This window comes from Crocodylus siamensis, chromosome 3, assembly GCF_052110815.1.
Source record: "Crocodylus siamensis isolate JL-2025a chromosome 3, ASM5211081v1, whole genome shotgun sequence".
NCBI classification, from domain to species: Eukaryota; Metazoa; Chordata; order Crocodylia; family Crocodylidae; genus Crocodylus; species Crocodylus siamensis.
Window position 1 is genome coordinate 14,757,230 of NC_143397.1, and position 18,350 is coordinate 14,775,579.

The window sequence follows — 18,350 nt, forward strand, 5'->3', positions numbered from 1 at the left end:
AGATGAATATGTACAGGGGACCAAATTAAGGATGCACAGGCTATTTTAATTCTTGCATTTTCTGTTTTTGAATGCTTGACTTTTTCAACCTTAAGGGATATTTGTAAGTAACCCTGACTTGATGTGGTTAGCTGAGATCATATTGCAGATTGTTTTAGTTCTAGCTCCAGTATTCTTCTCTGAGATAGTACTGAGTACTTTATTAAAGAGAATATTAACCTCTCTTTAAAGAGCATGGTTTCTCTAACTTCGCTGGGAGGGTAGTGATTCCAGTGTGGGAAGGAAAAAAGTAGGGAAGGGATGTGCCAGACTTTGCTCATGGGGTGGGGAGAATCCTGTAGTGTGAACTGGGATGTTGGTTTATTTTTATTTTGTACTTTGTCCTTCTTCGATAGATCAGGAGCCATCCTTGAAATCTGTGCTATGTAAAATCGGACATGAGATGTCTCTTTTAAATGAACTCCTGAATAAAATGGAAATAGAAGTTCAGCATCAAGAAAAACTGAAAAATACACTTAAGGTAATCTTATTTTGTTCAGGTTGCTTCTCAGTACATAAATGGAAGCTTCAGAAGAGTTGCTCAGGCAAAACTTGGCTTCTTCAGTGTTACGTCTTTGAGTTAATAAAGAAGTTACAGAAAGCAGGTGTCACTGATGAATATAGTTCATTAACTGCAATAATGAAGTTATGATAACCGGTGTTTGTGAACCTGGAGAGCGTGCCAGTGGGGTTCAGTTCAGGCTTTTCTATCTTAATTAGATTGGAAATGTCCTCTACAAATTAGCACTTCTTTCTTCTTAACACAGGTAACTTTTGTTCTCCCCTTCTCCCTGGAAAAAACCGATAGCGAGTTCAGCTGCTGTGAAATGTGTATCCTTAATTGTCTATTTGACCTGGGCAAACCCTGAGTAATTTTGAAGCCAACGGGCATATTTCATGTTTACATATATGTCACTACATAGAATATTTTTTCAACTGACAATGTTGTCAGTATGAAAAGATTTGTATACATTTTTTGTTCATGCTTTAGTGTTTACCAGAGTTCAGTGTATGTGCTAGCCCTGTGACCTTTTTTAATGTACTGCTCATATATTTTTCGGGATGGTTATAGTTCATCAGGACAATACTATCTCATCTTTTATTTTTCTTAAGTTTGGTCATAATCAAACTTAATAAAGGAAAATTGTGAAGAAATGATGAAATCATGCGTGAAAAAAGACGCTTTAGGATGCCAAAGGACAATGGCAGTCTGCCCCATATCATAACTGGCCAGTAATATAAATGCATTCATTGTATAAAACCTCACTGCCTAATTTTTACTGTTCTCTCCCCATATCGATGTACTACATGTACTCTGATATTGATGTACTCTGGCAACCCTCTATCAATTTATTGAAAATGAAATCTTATTTACAAGAGTTCCTGCTGGTATTGGTAGAAAATATGATTCTTTAAAAGCAATTAATTGTTGTGGAAATTATGTCACTCAAGATTATAACTTCAGGTGGAGGGATAAACAGCAGGGAGGGGCATACCCTTCAAAAACTTAAGTTCCTGTCTAAATGAAATGACATAATTTAGTCATAAAAAGGCAGGAACAAAAATGAAATGGTGCAGAATGAAATAACATGCAGAATTATTTCTAAATGTCCAGAACGGTCAGTCTTGGTCTGTGGCCTCAGACCAACACTGGGTGCATTTGCATGTTAACATGAAGACTTTGGAGCTCTTTCTTGACTTCTAAGCCTATGTCCGCATTAGAAAGTGTTAAGACTGCTGCCCTGTTAGAGTGCATGTACATCTGGCTGCCTTTCCTGGGAACTGGGTTCCCACAGCTCCCCCTGTCCTATTCCATAACTTTTCTTTTTATGTTGGTTCATTCATTCCCCACAGCTCCTCCTTTAGACCTCATAATCTGATCTTCATACTGTCTGTCTTTCAATGCATCTCCCATCTTGCTGGCAGAAGCACAGACACTGAACAAATCAGCAGATTTCTCATGTCTCATTCTGTGTATTGCAGAAATTTGTTTACCACAACAGCTGGTTGTTCATCAGTGAGAATGATAATTTTGAGACGAAGTAGATGATTGACAGCGAGTGAAAACTGCAAGCTGCCACAGGCACACAGTGACCAGCTACACTATATGGGTCTGTGAATTGAGCACAGTGCGGGGGGGAATTAGATTGTGGTGTAGATTTTAGACAGTCAGCGGAGGATACAGAGGGCCACATACTTGGAGTCATTTGCTGAGCTTGCCTCAATCTCTGAGCACAGATGCACCAAAACGAAAGCTGCTTTTACAGTGAAAAGGGGGAGGGGTACAGTAGCTCTTTGGAAGCTTGCAAGGTTGGATTGATAGAAGCGTGTGGGCAATCAGTTTGGTACTGGAGAATGTGCAGTGGGTGCAGGTGTCTTCTACACAGGCAAGGCCATTGGGTATGTCCTGCCTTATAAGATTGTGACTGAGCATTATGCAGGAAATAAGAAGGATTCAATGAAAATTGTGGTGGAAGAAATATCCAAATTTTGCCTATCTTGCTTCTGAGTATGTGAGCAGGAAGGCATGCTTTTTCATGCATCGCTGAGGTGCTGATGTTAACATTGGATGGTTAGAGAAGGTTTGTGTTATTTACAGAGCATCATAAAACTAAATCCGAGACTAAATAATTCTAGTTCTTACAGCTTTTTCCCCCATCAGTCATGTTTCCAAAACTTCTAATCATTTTTGTTCCTCTCTGCTGGATTCTTTCCTATTTGTCTATGTCTTTCCACAGTATGATTCCCAAAACTGGATACCTTACTCCAGCTAAAGCCTCACTAAGGCTGGATAGCGTGGAAGAATCACTTTGCTTGACCAGTCATTTGGGGATGTGATATAACTACACCAGCAGGAAAAAAACACTGTCTATTCCAAATGGCAATTCCTTTATTCTTAGGGACTTACCAAATTCACACGGAAGTGGGGTGCGTGGCAGCTTCTTTATTCTTGTATGTTCCCCCCACGAATCCCTCTCTCCCTCCCTCTCCCCCCACCATTGATCGGCAGAGGGAGGGGCCCCGCTGCTCCCTCCTGATTGGCAGGGAAACGAAAACTGCAGTTTTAAACAGGTTTTGGCCTCCTTGCCCATCAGCAGGAAGCAGCAGGGCCCTCAGCTAATCAGCGGTGGGAGGCAACAGTGGTGCCATATTTAAAACCACATTTTTTGCCTCCTCGTCAATCATGAGTAAGCTGTAAGTGGGGCCCCTCCACCAATCAGCAGCGGCAGGGGTGCATGGGGGGGCCTGCAATATTAAAGGACTGCAGCGAGCCCCATTTCTGCTGTGAATTCAGTAGGGCCCTATTCTCTACCCATACACAGGCAGGGTAGAGAAAGAGACGGAGAGCTAGAGAGGGAAGAGATATGGGATGGAGAGTAGCATGCACTAAAACTCCTCTCTGACTTCTTTGAGTTCTTCCCTTAGGGCTCATCTGGGTCTTGAAGAGTTTTTGGCTATCCATGAGGTGTCAGGTTGACTGGCATAATTCAGAGTTTTATATAAAGCACGTTATATTAAGTATGGTTGTATACCAAAATGTGCTGAAAGAAGGCAAGTTTTATTAGTAAAAGTTTCTTGTGCTGCTGGCAGCTTTGTAGCCAGGTTTATTTTTTTTTGTCTTTCCCCTCTATCTGGATCAGCTGTTTTGAATGAGAAGCAGTTGTTTTTTCTGGGTTCCACTGATTGCTGTTGGAAATAGCCCAGAGCTGCGAAAGTTTGTCAGTCAATGTATTTGATAAAGACCATTTTCATGCCCTCTATGTATTAGACTCTCATTTGATTCACATTTCAATGACTTCAAACTCCTGAACAAATCCAGTGTTCTTTATTTCAGGAGATCCAGGAGTCTGCTGAGAGGGACTATAATGAAGTCCTGCACCTTTGTGAAAATATTCCTCCTCACCTACCCAAAACAAACCAAAGCTGGTATGTAATACTTGTCTATATGAATTTCCTACTGCCATTGAAATGGGCTGTGTGAAAATTACTGTACTCCTAATATGACATGTTTAAATGCAAAACTTTGGGACCCAGAGTTGTATTATATATAAAGTAGGATGGATGTTTTAGCTTTTCAGTGCTAATGGTTGCAACAAGGTATTGTTATTTACATGGTGATCCCATGAGAAAAAGCAGTGGGAGGCCAGGCCAATGATGGCATGGGAGCTCTACAGGGAACCTCCTACAGTGACAGCAAGTGGTGTTTTGAGCTGAAAACCAGTACTGCTATACTTAAAGCTTAGTGTCATTTTTTGTTTAGAAGTTACATATTGTAAGTGCTCTAAAATTCCTTTGTTGAATCAGACTCTTTTTAAATTTTCAGTGCCTGGTGGATAGGAAGGAGGTGAAACAAGAAGCAAGTCAGATTTGCTGTAATTTGAGCAATATTTCCCAAGATATGCCTCTGCCCCCTCAACATAGCATTTTACAAAATCATCTAGTTCTTTTGCATCTGTCACACTGGGGATAAAAATTTATGGCTCTAATTCTCCTCAAACTGATTGCAGCTGATTTGTCTGAGTTAATGTATCTGTATTTACTTCCCCTTCAGAGGGAACTGTGTCGAAGAAGCTACTGAGGGTTAAAATCGAAACTCTAGGTCGGCTTGTCAGTAGGTCAAACCAGAAAGAATTCAGTTGACATGTCCAAAAGAGATGCAACTCTCAGTCCATAGCAGGGAGATGGAAATGCCAGTGCAGGCAAAAAACTGAGTTCTCGTGGGGGTCCCTCTAAAGCACCCAGCCCCCTGGAAACCAGCAATAGGAGGCCATGTGGCCCCTTCTGAGCATCTGGCTACTTACTCCCACCCCAAGTGATTCTGGGTTCCCTGCCTAGAGGCTCCTGCTTCTCAAAAACATTGACTGATTTGAGTTAAATGAAGAACATTGTTAGACTTACCAAAATCTGTCTGGCTGACTGGGGGTGCACAGGTGTGTGGGTGGAACAGTCTGGACCCCACTTGGCAGAGTCCCAGGCACATTTGGGGCAGGAGCACAGTGAAGCGAAGAAGGGTTGGCAGGGGGGACGAAAGTGATATGACACAATGCTCATGGTACTTGCGAGGCTGGGTAGAAAGCGGGGCCCCCTAAGAACTCCCCTGCTTTTCCAACTGGTCATGGAAAGCCACCTGCTCATTTTCACTTCCCTCTTACTGACAGTGGGCAGTGGGTCCCAGGCTCAACCGGGAGGGGGGTGCTGGCAAGATCAGCAGGTGTTGGGATGGTCTTTCTTGCTCCCTGCTTCTGAGCTGCCACTGTTGCTCTCCACCCAAGACAGAGGATGATTAGTTATGGGAAGAAGGGGTTGTGGGTCCTTGTTTCCTTATTCCTGGAGCTGGTTGCTTTGGAATTTCCCACAATTTCCATCCCACATTGCAGCTTTAAAAGGACTTTCCCTGAGGAGAAGGGTACCATGATACCCCAAAAGTTTGATCCAGTAAAGCACAGGTTTTCAACCTTACTGCATCATTGTATCCCCCTGGTGGCTGGACATGGAGCAGTATGCTCCCGGCTGCTGAGCTGGGGGTGGGTGCACAGCTGGGTGGGGGGTGGCAAATGGCCAGATGTGGAGTGGTGGCAGCTGCCACGTGTGAGCTTCCCCCACATCCGGTAGGCAGCACTCAGTCCCTGCCAACCGACATGTACCTCCGAGGATCATCTAATAAAGGATATCCTAATAAAGGATATTAAGAATGCTTTCTTCAGAAAGCTATTCAAGTACATTGTGGTGCCAGGAATTGCAAAGAAATGTTGGGGTAGGATTGGTTGCAAGAAGGCAACAGAGTAAGGGACAATTAATGTGCTAATTCATACCTCATCAAGCATGGAATTGATGGCTATTTTATTCCATTAAGTGCTTGCTGGGCAATGGTTCTGTTCCCCCCACCCCCCATTATGCACATATACACACCCAGTAGTTAACAAGTGTTCACTGTTACAGGCACAAGTAGGGGCTCACACTAACCGACAGAGGTGTACCAATATATCAGCTGCATATTGGATCAGCACCAATAAAAGGAAAATTAATATTATCAGCTATCAGCTTTTTTTGGCCTGTGTAGCCGATAATATCACTGATAATAAATCCTACTTGCATGCACACAGCCACGTGCATGCACGTGGCCAGGAATGCAGCCTGTCAACGTGGAGAGCAGTGCCCTACAGATAAGTCTGTGGGAGGGAAGGGGTGTGTGTGTGGGGGGGCAGATTGAGACCCCCATGGTGAGGGAGGGAGTAGGGCAGGGGTAGGTGCTGCCTAGCCAGGATGGTGAATGGGAACCTGGGGCTGGGAGCAGGATGGAGCTGTCGGCAGCATGTCCAGGGGTTGTGTATGTATGGGGGAAACAGCTCCCTACCGCTGCGTGTACCCTTGGGAGAGGCATGGGGGCATGTGACACCCTGGATTTATACCCTGGGGCAGAGGTGGGTTGCCCTCTTTGGACTCGGGGCCGGGGATGGTGCCAGCCTCTTCCTGGTGGAGGGGCTGGGCTTGGAGCAGGTGGGAGTGGGATGGACAGTAAAGGCAGTGCTGGAAGAGGGGGGCTAAGGCAGATTTTGGGGTGGCTATAGCCTCCCAAGCCCCCCTAGCACCGCCCCTGCTCGGGGTACTCTGCTCTGTTGCCTTTCCCTTGGGTGCCCCCCCGCTGCAGGGCTCCTGAGGGACAGGCAGCAGAGTGAAGTGCCCTGAGCAGTGGGAGCCACCCCAAAGTATAGCCACCCCAAAATTTACCTTAGCCTCCCTGTAGCCACCCTGCCCAGTGCTGCTACATGCTTCATGCAGATGAGCCCACCCTGGTCCTGCCTGCTCTGAGCCCAGCCCTCCAAACCAGGAACAGGCTGGCACCATCCCTCACCCCGAGCCCACGGTAGAGAGCCTGCCTCTGCTCCGTGCACAAGTCTGGTGGGGCCACATGTCCTGCATGCTTCCCCCTGGGGTGCAAGCAATGACAGGGAGCCGCCCTGCGCCCCCTGGATGAGTTGCCTGTGCCTCAGTCCTGCTCCTGGTCCCGGGTTCCCATTCACTGCCCTGGCAGGGCAGCACTTGTAAATAGGCTATGAGATTGGTATTAGTCGATATAGCTGGTTAATAATTGGCTATCAGTACTGTATCAGCCAAAAAAAGCTTTAGTGATGCACCCGTAGTAACCAAGACGAACAAAGCTGTATGAAGCTTTCAGAATTGTTTCAATCATTTGACTGTACCATCAAACGTATAAGGCACCTGGTCCATCCTTTAATCCTGCTCAGTGTGTTACTTTGCAGGGTTGCTGTTTCAGTCCTTAACGCGTTGTGAGGCATCCCTCTGGGAAGGGTGTGGGTCTTACTTCGTGGCATGCCTGCTACAAAGGCTGGTAGCCATTACTTTAGATGAATGGGCCAGTTGACATCTCTTAGACTCCTATTCTTCAGGAGGGTGTCTAGAGTTATTTTTGAATGCACTAGATCCAGATTTTGGTATGGACTCTATTTCCACTGTCCTGCCCCTTCTTGATCAGTTCATCATTTTCTCTGCCTCGCCATCTTCCCTGGTCCCCATAGCCTCTCTGAGATTTAACAAAAGCAGAGTATGTAGCAGCATGGAGGAAGATTAGTCTGAAGCAAAAGCACTTGAGGGACTGGTGGGTCAGGGGTTGCTCCGAGGTGTGGGGGTGGTTAGAGTTTGGGCGTAATGGCAGAATGCTGGAGGAGTGAGAGCAACTCTTCTACAAGATGTTTTTTATGGTGAGATACTGTATAATGGGCCCAAACTGAACATTGGACCTCCATCACTGCTTTAATCATTTCTTATGTTTACACAGCACTTTTCACCCCCATAGAATAACTTAGCACTTAAGTGCACTTAGCAAACACTACATAAATCAGTGAAATGACTTCCTTTCTGCGCATTGCTGCCTAGGATGTATAGAAAGGAGCCACAGCATCTAGGTAGACAGCAGGAGAGGAGAGATTTTTTTCCCTATGGATATTGAGCTAGTGGAGGGTTGGAACAGGGGGCAAATCCATACAGAGTTTCTGTGGGAGTTTTAGTGTTCATGTAGCTCTTGGCTTTTCAGATCTCATTCAACAGATCAAATAGTAAGTGGATGAGTCAGCCTTGCCAAGATTTAAACCTATGGTTCCAAGAGGTTTAAGGTGTTTAGAATTGAATGGTTTATATTAATAGCCCTATGTTTTGGTTCATCTTTGTGAATCAGGACTAAATTATGAATCAGCCTCTTGTTTTGTGAAATACAATAGCATACTGAAATTCTAGTTGCTCTGTCTTGCAGTTGAATCGCTTTCGATTTATCTGTTTACAGCCTAACAGAAAATAAAGTAGTATAATGAAGTAAATTATGGAATAGATAAATGAAGACAATTTTTTTCCTGAAAAATCCTGGGAGGGGATTGTAAATTTTTGTTTGTATGACCTAACATCATCATTTATTTCTACTGCTGAGTAAATGCATCTTGTTCCTGTGTGCACATTTGCTTATCCACTTAAATACCTAATCTTCAATCACTTAACAGCACCACGGGACTATTTGGAAAGTCTGAAGGACAGAGCAACAGCACAGAACCTGAACGTGCAAAGAAATCTGTAAAAGAGCCAAAATTTATTAAAGAAGTGCCCATAATAACAGCAGAAGAATTTGAAAGCGTTCCTGCGTAAGTAAGCAAGTTTCTCGTGAACTCTGACTGACTAAATTGGGAGCAAAATTCTGGTCTAGGAAAAGTAAGCTCTTGCCTGACAAAAGAGTTGCAGATATATTTTATGAGCCATTTAAAAATTCACCTGAAAGGCAAACTAGTGTAATGCAGCAGTATTTGAGATGCTGAAAGACCTGGCTGGGAGCTTTCTGAGATAGTATTTTCTTATTGGAAAAAAGCCGGTTAATCAAAACAAGTGCTATTTGCCAAAACAAAAAGAGAATTTATTTTAGTGAATTAAAAGGTGTTTTCGTGAAATAATAAAAATCCTTCATTTGGAAACAATTGTAATTTATATAAAAACATTATGGTTCATAATGTGCCTTGAAAACCAGCAGGTTTCTGGGTTTATTTCAAAACTGTAATTTATACTTACAATGGAGGAAGATAAATGAAATGCTTTAAGATTATTGAAACAATGTTTTTATTAACCTCATTGTTATACCAAAAAAATTTAAGATTTTATCCTGAATCAGGACAGGGGGAAAAAATTGTGAAATTAAAAAAAATCTTTGTGGACCAGGAAAATATTTTTGCATACTACTAGCAATTGACTAGTCACTGGAGTCGGTTAAGACTCTTCAGGTTTTTTTCAGTTTATTTTAAAATATATGATAAAGGTTTTTTCCTCCCAGATACAGTGCTTTGGGCAATCTTGACTATTTTCATAAATGTTTTCAGTCTTTTGAAAAATATCAATGAATTCCCCTTTTGTGAATTTCATTAGATAACTCGTAAAAGTCCATGTTTCATTAAAAAAAAAATCATTTTTATATGATGCCTGCATGTTCCCAGTCCTTCAAATCTTGTGGAAGACGACATTGTTTTTGCCACTTAGCCTTATACATTCTGATGGATGGTTTTGAGGGCACAAAAGGGGGTGTGGCCCCAACCTTTTAGTTTCTCTTAATTATCAAAGGTGTAGTTAGCTGGGATTTATTCTCAGTACCCTCAGTTTGTGTTCTTCTGCCCATTAGAAGCTATTTGTTATAGGTAGTCAGCTTTCTTTAAAAGTGGTGGTGGGGGCAGAGGGGGAGAGATACCCATAGGATGCGGACATCATTTGGCGCCACAAAAAGTAGGAAGGCCATTTCACGTGTATACTTTTGGAGGAAGCTGAGGCTAGGTCATCCAAGCCAGGTACTGTAAATGTAATGTTGAATTTGGAAATTTGTTCAGCATAGTCCACTTGGCAAAACTGACACTAATCCCTAGGGTTGTTCTGCTTTATCAGTTTTGGTGCTATACGGCAACTGTTTTTGGAGTGTGACTTGTGTATGGTCTCTGGATCCATTTGGTTCAATGGATCTTATGCTGAGGTCCTTGCACTGCTTAACTGGCTTTGTGTCCAGTATGTGCAACACTGAGGTTCCTAGATCCATCTGGGTTAGTTGAACTTTGTACTGAAGATCCAGAGGTTGCCTCTGGAGAATCACTTGCTACGCAGTTCTGTGCCCAGTTCTGTACAAAGAAAGTACGTGCTTGCATCTTTCCAAACCAGCCCTGAAGGTCCAGCTGAAACAAAATGGTTCTTGGTTAACCAGGTCCAGTGCTGAAAATCAGGGACTGTTGACTCTGCATAACCAGTTTCCTGGGCCCCAAAGTCAAATGGTAGAGAGTCTTGTACCTGTTACCTGTTGTTGTAGAAGGAAACCATGGCTAGTATCAATGCCACCAGATTTTGGTGTTGGTGAATGGTTTTTATATCATTAAGAACATGATAAATTTTAATATAAGATACCCTTTTTACAAAGCTTTCCATTGTACCATTTCAAATGGTGTGAAACAGAAACAAATTATTATTATTTGCTTCCCATTATTCCCTGCTTGTACCGGTAATTTATAAGAAAGTAAACTTTTGGTATTTCAGCCCAAAGAACTTTAAAATACAAACTCCAAAATTAAAAAAATTCTACTATTATAAAAGCCTTAGTTTGTCTGTCTGTCGATTCATAAAGTTTTATTCCCACTCTGGTTGGTTGTCTCTGCAGCCAATCAGAGTACTCTGCACAGACAGACACACAGTGGAGGACCACCATGACAGTGGGGACTGAGGGGCCAGAGTGAGGGGGCAAGGCCAGCACCCCCCCCCAGCCCTGCTCCTTGGTGGCAGAGGGGGATGGTGGGGACTGGAGCACCGCCATGACGGGGCAGAGCGAGGTGTGGGGCAAGGCCAGCACTGCTGGCCTCGCCTCCTCCCCAGCTCTGCTCCTTGGAGGTGGCAGTAGCACAGGGTGCTGGTGGCACAGTGCTGGCCTCACCCTCGCACATGCTGGAGTGCTGCCATGACAGCGGGGACTGAGGGGCCAGAGCGGGCCCCCCCACCAAGAACAGTTGGTAGGGAGGGGGATGCTGTGGGTAGAGGGGGTTACTGGTGGCAGGGCACAGGCGCCTGCTGGTCACCCACCACCATGCCATGGCCACCTGCTGCCACCATCTGTAAGCTCCCCTCCTGGGCCCTACCTGATCCTTGGAGGCAGGGGGTGTGGGGGGACGGGGGCGCAGAGGCCTGCACCTGAAGCAGGGAGTGGGAACCAGACCTGAAATGATGGAGGGAAGGTGGGGGGAATGAGCCTGGCCCTGAAGCGGTGGGTGGGGAAGGGAGGGAGTGGGCCTGGACCCAAAGCTGTGAGGTGGGGGGAAGGTGGGTAGCTGGACCCCGACCTGGGGGCAGGGGGCCATGCAGGCCTCTGTCCAATTCTTTTCCTGGAGCCTGCCCACCTCTCCTGCAGCCCAGGAGTGAGCTGCGGGGAGCCCTGGTGCTTCCCACCATGGTGGTATTCCACCTGGGTTTGCCCGGGCAGGGTGCCAGCAGGTGGGTGCTGCCTGGGGGGGTGCTACCACCACAGAGGGGTCTGCGTGACCCACCCGCAGAGATCAGGGCTCTTGGTGCTTACTTTTTTTTCCCATTTTTTTTCCCTCAACGGAACCTGCCACACAAGCTGCCATGGGGTTGCACAGTCCCTGAGCTGTTGGGGGGCCTGGTGCTGTCCTGTGCGGTGGCGATGCCCCCCGGAGCAACCCAGGCTGGGTGCTAGCTGCGACCTCTCAGGCATCACCCACTAGATCCTCGGTGTATGGTGCGCTGTAAGCTCAGGTTTGATGGACTTCTAACGCTGAGTGTACCATTCCCGCCACCTGGGCATGGGCTGTCTGCCCTGGCAATGTGGCAGGAGGGTGGCTGGGTGTGCTGGCAGCCGGAGAAGGTGGCAGGAATGGTGAATGGGGCACTGGAAGCCCACCAAGCCTGAGTTTCCCTGACCGCGCCTGAGCTTCCAACGTCCCGCGCACCATCTCTGTCACCTTCTCTTGATAGGGCCCTTGTATACGTGAGGAATATCACTGTAATTTGTTACATAGCAAACTAAAATACATGGGATTTTAGTTTTCTGCGTAAAATAGTCATTTAAATCAAAATATGTTGCCGAACATGTACGCTGTTATGAAATTTAATCATAACATGCCACCAAAAGTGTACACTATTATGCAATTAAATCGTTAAAAAGGGCAATTAAACCACTAAACGGGGCAATTTCCTCATGTGTACCAGAGCCCTCAGTCGCATGTACAAAGGCCCTCTTATTCTGTGACTATAAACAACTTTCAAGGCCAGACTTTTGACAACATATGTATTTATATTCCTATGTCTGTGTTTACACATGGACAGCTTTAGGTAGCCTTTTGGAGGGTGAGAAGTTTTAATTCTGTTAAAGTATTCGGTCAAAGGATAATTAAAAATCCTGTATTTAAAGAAATACTTTTGCAATAAAACTTGAGTTACAAACGTTTTGCAGGTTTCAGCTAGTAATTTAAAAGAAATCAGTTTTAATATGTAAGGATTTCTTTCAGACAAATGTGTTTAGTTTTTTTTAATAGTGTCATTATTTTGCAACCTGATAATATCTCTTGGAACCTTTTCTTTAGCAAGCCAAAATTGAGTTTGGTTACATGAACTACAGGACTTATTTCAGGCGTTATGATTATACTAAAGCCTCTTGAAACTAAGACAGCTCTGCAGGCTGTCTTGCTGTCATGGAGGGACAGTGGTGAAGAGCTGCAAGGTTATTTTCACATCTGAGCTTTGGAATATAGACTGGTGCACAGCGGGAACAGTCAGTTGGGTGCTGCTTTCACTCAGCTGTTTTTGGAAGCTTAAAGAGCCCTGGACCAGCAATCATTTCTTTCTAGTACATGTCACAGACACTTAATGCAGTGTTGCTGCTGAGCAGCTTCCTTAGAATTGATGACCTTGTCTGGCTGCAATCCCACCCTGTGTTGGTAAGAGAACTCATTACTGCTTGTGCTACAGCTTTCCTCTACCTTGTCCTCCAGTGATTGCACACTTAGCTACTGCTTAAAATACAGAGTTTTTTCTCCTATTACGAGTTTGGTCTTGGATAAGCAATGCTAGTGACTAGAGCTGCAGCCTCAGAATAGGACTGGGAAGGAGAACCTTGTGACTTCAAATCCCACCCTAGGATGTATTTGTCTTCCGTGGACAAATACCTGCACAACAGGAAAAATACTTGCTTTGTGTGTTGTTTCTCACTGCTTTACAGGCAGAAATTGGAAGGATTGTTTCTTGTTTACCAAATACATTTTAGGAATGTGAAATCTGCTGCAGTTTGTTCATTGTTAATCATCTAAACCTGCAATTGAAGGAGCTGGCTGCAATGCTGAATTTTTAAGAAGGTTTTTTTGTCTACATAGTTTACAAGTAAAAAGGTATATTCAATATTTTTCTTTTGCAGATCACCTCAAACGTACCTGGTGGTTTCTCTTCTCTATAAAATGGGAATAATAAATCTTTATTAAATAAAAATGTTAGTTTGGAAGGGGTCTAAAACATTGTGGAGTCCACTTCCCTGTCCCCCTGACAGTTGATTTAAACTGGCCTTAGAAACCTCCAGTGGTGGAGATTCCACCACCTTTTTATGCAGCCTATTGTGTGCTTTCCTACAAAACTAGAAAACCTTTCTTGAGAGCATTTAAATGTTTTGCAGAAGAACTAAACAGGTTCTGTTATGGGAGCACTCCCCACACTGACCAGTGATGAAAATGATGCGAAAATCACGGTTCGTTTCTTTGGAGGCTCGCGAATAATAATTCCTCAGGCACACATTATTAGCAACACAAACGGTATATTTGCAAATAGGGTCAGAGTGGAGACAAAAGACCACTCTGCCCCCGAGGAAACCTCTCAGCTGGCTTTTATCTTCTTCCCCTGGGCACGTGTGCAGAAACAGGAACTCTTACAACTCATTTCCGGTTCATACAAACATACATGAAATGACGTCACGTCATCCGTCGCATGTGCATTATAATTAACTACTTAAGTATGCGGGGCGGATAGGCATATATGCATTAGCTAATTACGCATGTTTAGAAAGCTCTCCAGGTTACCAAAAGTTCAAACCCCTCTCTTTCTCAAGGACACAGCCAATTAAATCACAGCTTCTGTAATCTACATGAGAAAGAAGAGGGAGTTTGAAGGTATGTGTGATTTATTATAGGAAAAAGATAGTAAATTACCCAAGAGGGGAGAGATGTCCTTGGTGGTGTTTCTTTTTATCAGGTACGAGATACAAACTGTGCAGTTCTAACAACACTCTATTCATTATACATTTTTAATAATATTTCTAACAAAAATATGTTTCTCAGACTGTTTCTCCACTGTTCGCAGGTGTTGGGTAACAGAATAATTTGTTTTTTAGCAAAATGGGTTAGAGGTGCACTGATAGGTCAGTCCATATCATATCAGCACCAATAAAATGAAAATTGACATTATTGGCAATCGGCTTTTTTTGGCTGATGTGGCCGATAATGTTGCCAATAAATGCCACGTGTATGCGTGCAACCATAGCATGCACAAGGCCAAGAATGCAGCCCAGCACCTGAGAGAGCAACATCCAGCTGGTACATCTGTTGGGGTGGAAAGGGGCATGAGGATGCAGATCGAGGCCCCTATGGTGAGGGAGGGAGTGGGGCCAGGGCAGGCTCTGCCCGGCCAGGGCAGGGCGGAGCTGCGAGTACCTTGTCCTGAAGGGGTGGGGGTGGGACGTCTCCCGCTTCTGTGTGCACCCCAAGTGGAGGCATAGGGGGCATGTGCTCCCTGGACCTGTGCATGGGGTGAAGACGGGCTGTGTGCTCAGGGTTGGGGGCATGCTGAGCTCTTCCTGGAGGCGGGGGTTGGGCTGGGGCTGTGCTCAGGGCGGGAGACGGCGGCACTGGGAGGCAGGACCATGGGGAGACTACAGCCACCCCAGAATTCGCTGTAGCGATCCTCCTCCCAGTGCCTTCTGCCTCGCCCTGCCCGCAGCTCTGGCACAGGCCCCTGCTGGGAAGAACTTGGTGCTGGCCCCGAGTGCACAGTGGCAGCCCGCCCTCGGGGATGCCCCACATGCCTCTCCCAGGGGTGTGCACAGTGGCAGGAGCCGCACCTCCCTCCCCCCCGCCCCCAGCCAGCCACTCATGGCTCCGTCCCATGGCCTACCCCCACCCTGCCCCAGTTGAGCAGCATCTGCCCCAGCCCCACTCCCTTCCTCACCATGGGGGCCTTGATTTGACCCCCCCATGCCGCCCTCCCTCCCCTTGCGCCCAGCAGGCCTACCAATTGGACGCTGCTCTCCAAGCTGCTGGGCTGTATATCAGCAATCAAATCGGTATCGGTCCAAAAAATCTTTATCGGTGCAGCCCTAAAACAGGTGTGCATGATGCTTCATAGGAGGTGAGTTGGTTCAACATGAATAGTTTGATTATTTATATATTTATTGTTTAGCTTTCCATCCCACTTTATCCAAAGGGCTCAGAGCTCTGGTTCGCAAAACATATTTTTTTCTGTCTAATCTGAGGCTGAGGAAATCTCCAAACACTTTATTTTTCTGGGAACTTAATGATTTATTCTGAGGTCCCAAATGAGAACCCTATCCATTGAGTGCTTCCCTGCCCACAAACAGTCTGGTTTTATTTTTTAATGCATAGCTGCCCTTGAATTTTAAGGTTTTGATCTGTCTATACGCTTTATAATAGGACCATGCATATCACGTTTTATTGTGTCAAGTACTATTGTGCTCAAACTGTACTTCAAAGGGTCAGAAACCAGATTAAATGCCTGGTGAATTTACGAAGATTTGAGTAAAGCCCATCTGAGTGGGATCAGTAGGAAACCCTTAGTGGTTAATCTGCTACTATTCCAGGTTTATTGAATTTTAATAGATAATTTCTGTGTCAAACCACTAGTAGATATTAAAGTGATTCAGAGTTCGAATTTATGTCTCATCTTTCCTTTAGAATAATGTTTCTGTGATCTGGATAGAATACTAATGATCTGGAAAGAATACAGAGCTGTTTTGGTAAGATGACATAAGGCTGAGAGAACATTTTCAGACCAAATGCGTACTCTTATTTATAACTTTCTCAGTGTTAAACTTTTGGTATGCAACCTAGATATAATAAGAGTTCTAGAAAATGCAGCCTCTGAGAAGAGGTTGAAATAGTTGTGTTTAGTTAATTTAGAAAGGAGAAGACTGAATCTTTTAATCTAGAAAAGAATGTTTCGTAAAGAAGATGGTGATCCTTGTTCTGCATAGCCAATGTGGGTAGGGCAAGATGGAAGTGGTTTAATTTTGTAGCAAGGAAGGTTTAGAGGAAGAGTTTTTCCTAATATGTAACCTATAGGGACAGTTAAGTACTATGAGGTTACCTAGGAAGGTTGTCATTGGAGGCTTTTTCAGAACTGGTTAGACCATTCCTGACAAGTATTGCTCTAACCATAGATGATCTTGAGTTCCCACTGATCCTACTCTTCTGTGTTGGGCCTCCGCCCAAAAAAGAAATCATGCCCATGTGTTTGGTGTGGACATGTGGGAAGGGGCACTTAAATACCAGGGCATGTGACCTCTTTGGAGAATATTTTGAGCAGTGGAAACATTACATTCATGTTTTATAATCCAGTGCCAATGTCTCTTATCTTACTCATTCATCAGTAGGGAGAGGACATATTTCTGACTTCTGTGGAGTGGCTAGGAATGCACAGTATATGTCATCTACGAAAGCTTATGCCTCTGTTAGTCTCAAAGGTGTCTGCCCTGCCTTAATTATCGTCACATAAACATGCTTGCTTATGTTTGAAGTAATGGAATAAAATATTTAGTGGTGTACTAAGGGCAGAATCAAGGCTCATAATTATCATGCAATTAAAATCTCAGCATTAACATTACAGTTCATCTAAAAAGAGCGAGTATTTGTATATTGTTTACCTCTGAAGTGGCCTGACTCTTAAATTAAGACCTCAAAGAAAGCCAACAATATAAAATGCATGTGTCAGATGCTTTAGCCCAGGGGTTGGGAATCTATGGCCTGCGGGGCAAATTTAGGCCATGGAGGCCCTGGGGAGCTTGGGAGACTTGAGTGTTTTGGCAGTGGAGAAACATGGCAGCAGTGGCACGAGGGGGGGAAGGGGAGAGAGCAGTAACTGCAGCTCCTGCTCCGGTGGTGGTGTTGGATTGGGAGTGGCCCATGTTTGGAGTTAAGCTTCTTTAAAGTGGCCCTCTGTTACAAAATGTTGTGCCCCCTGCCCATGCCAAGCCAAATTCTCATTTTTCTTCAGTGGTGTTCTGTTAATTAGTTCTGCACATCCTGATAGATTAGGTTTAGAAATATAGTCCAGTAGTTAGATTGAACCAAAACTTCCTCTTGAACCTAGATACACTGCTCAGAGGAGTGAGGAGGCAGAGTTTGGCAGAAAGTTTTGTCAGTCTGATTCCGTGCGCTGATCTGTAATAATAGGGCAGTTCAGGATCTGCTATAACAGGGGCGGGCAATTATTTTGGACAGCGGCTGCTTACCCAGTTTTGGCAGGCTGTGGAGGGCTGCATGGGTAGCCTCGTCCCTTGACAGGTGCCCCACCCCTTGACAGGTGCCCTGCCCCTGGTTACCACCTTGGGACCAAGGTCCCAGGACCAGCACCGATGGGGCCCAAAGCAGGGCACAGGCTGGCAGGGGTCTGTGGAGCTGGGCTGGGCTGCACCAGCAGGGAGACAGGGGAGCTGGCCCGGCTCCATAGAGCCCCTGCCAGCTGGGACCCCGTGCTCCTGCCACCCTGCTCTGGGTCCCACTGGCACTGGCCCTAGACACCAGTGCGGGCACCATGCTCCCACTGGCTCCCCATCCACTCGTTCCCAGTGCCCACCAGCCCCACGGTACAGGCAGGGGGCAGCACAAAGCCCCGACCCCCTGCTTGTCAGCAGGGAAGAAGCTGGTGCTCAGTGCAGGGAAAAGCGGTCCCCCACCCACCCCATGGCTGGCAACTGGTTGGAGGGCCGCACCCAGGGGGTGGTGGTGGATGGGTTCTTCTCGACCTGGAAGGACGTGGGCAGTGGGGTTCCGCAGGGCTCGGTCCTCGGGCCCGCACTGTTCAACATCTTCATCAGTGACTTGGATGAGGGGGTAGAAAGCACCCTGTTCAAGTTTGCTGATGACACTAAGATGTGGGGGGATGTGGGCGCACTAGAAGGGTGCAATAGGCTACAAGCTGACCTTGACAGGTTGCAACGGTGGGCGGATGAGAATAGGATGGGGTTTAACACTGATAAGTGCAAGGTGTTGCACATGGGGAGGAAG

The 18,350-nt window shown here is 45.4% G+C and overlaps 1 protein-coding gene across 2 annotated transcripts in view; it reads left to right on the forward strand.

The window, feature by feature from the left end:
- The window catches only part of SKA1 (spindle and kinetochore associated complex subunit 1), a 48,346-nt gene that overhangs the window by 16,757 nt on the left and 13,239 nt on the right, over positions 1 to 18,350 (forward strand). Inside the window, exons 3-5 of one of the 2 annotated variants that reach the window (XM_090037785.1) lie at positions 396 to 520; positions 3,875 to 3,966; positions 8,550 to 8,687. In XM_090037785.1, the coding sequence (XP_089893911.1) occupies positions 396 to 520; positions 3,875 to 3,966; positions 8,550 to 8,687 (355 nt within the window). The remainder of the gene's footprint in view (positions 1 to 395; positions 521 to 3,874; positions 3,967 to 8,549; positions 8,688 to 18,350) is intronic. The other variant, XM_090037786.1, reaches the window with a different exon arrangement.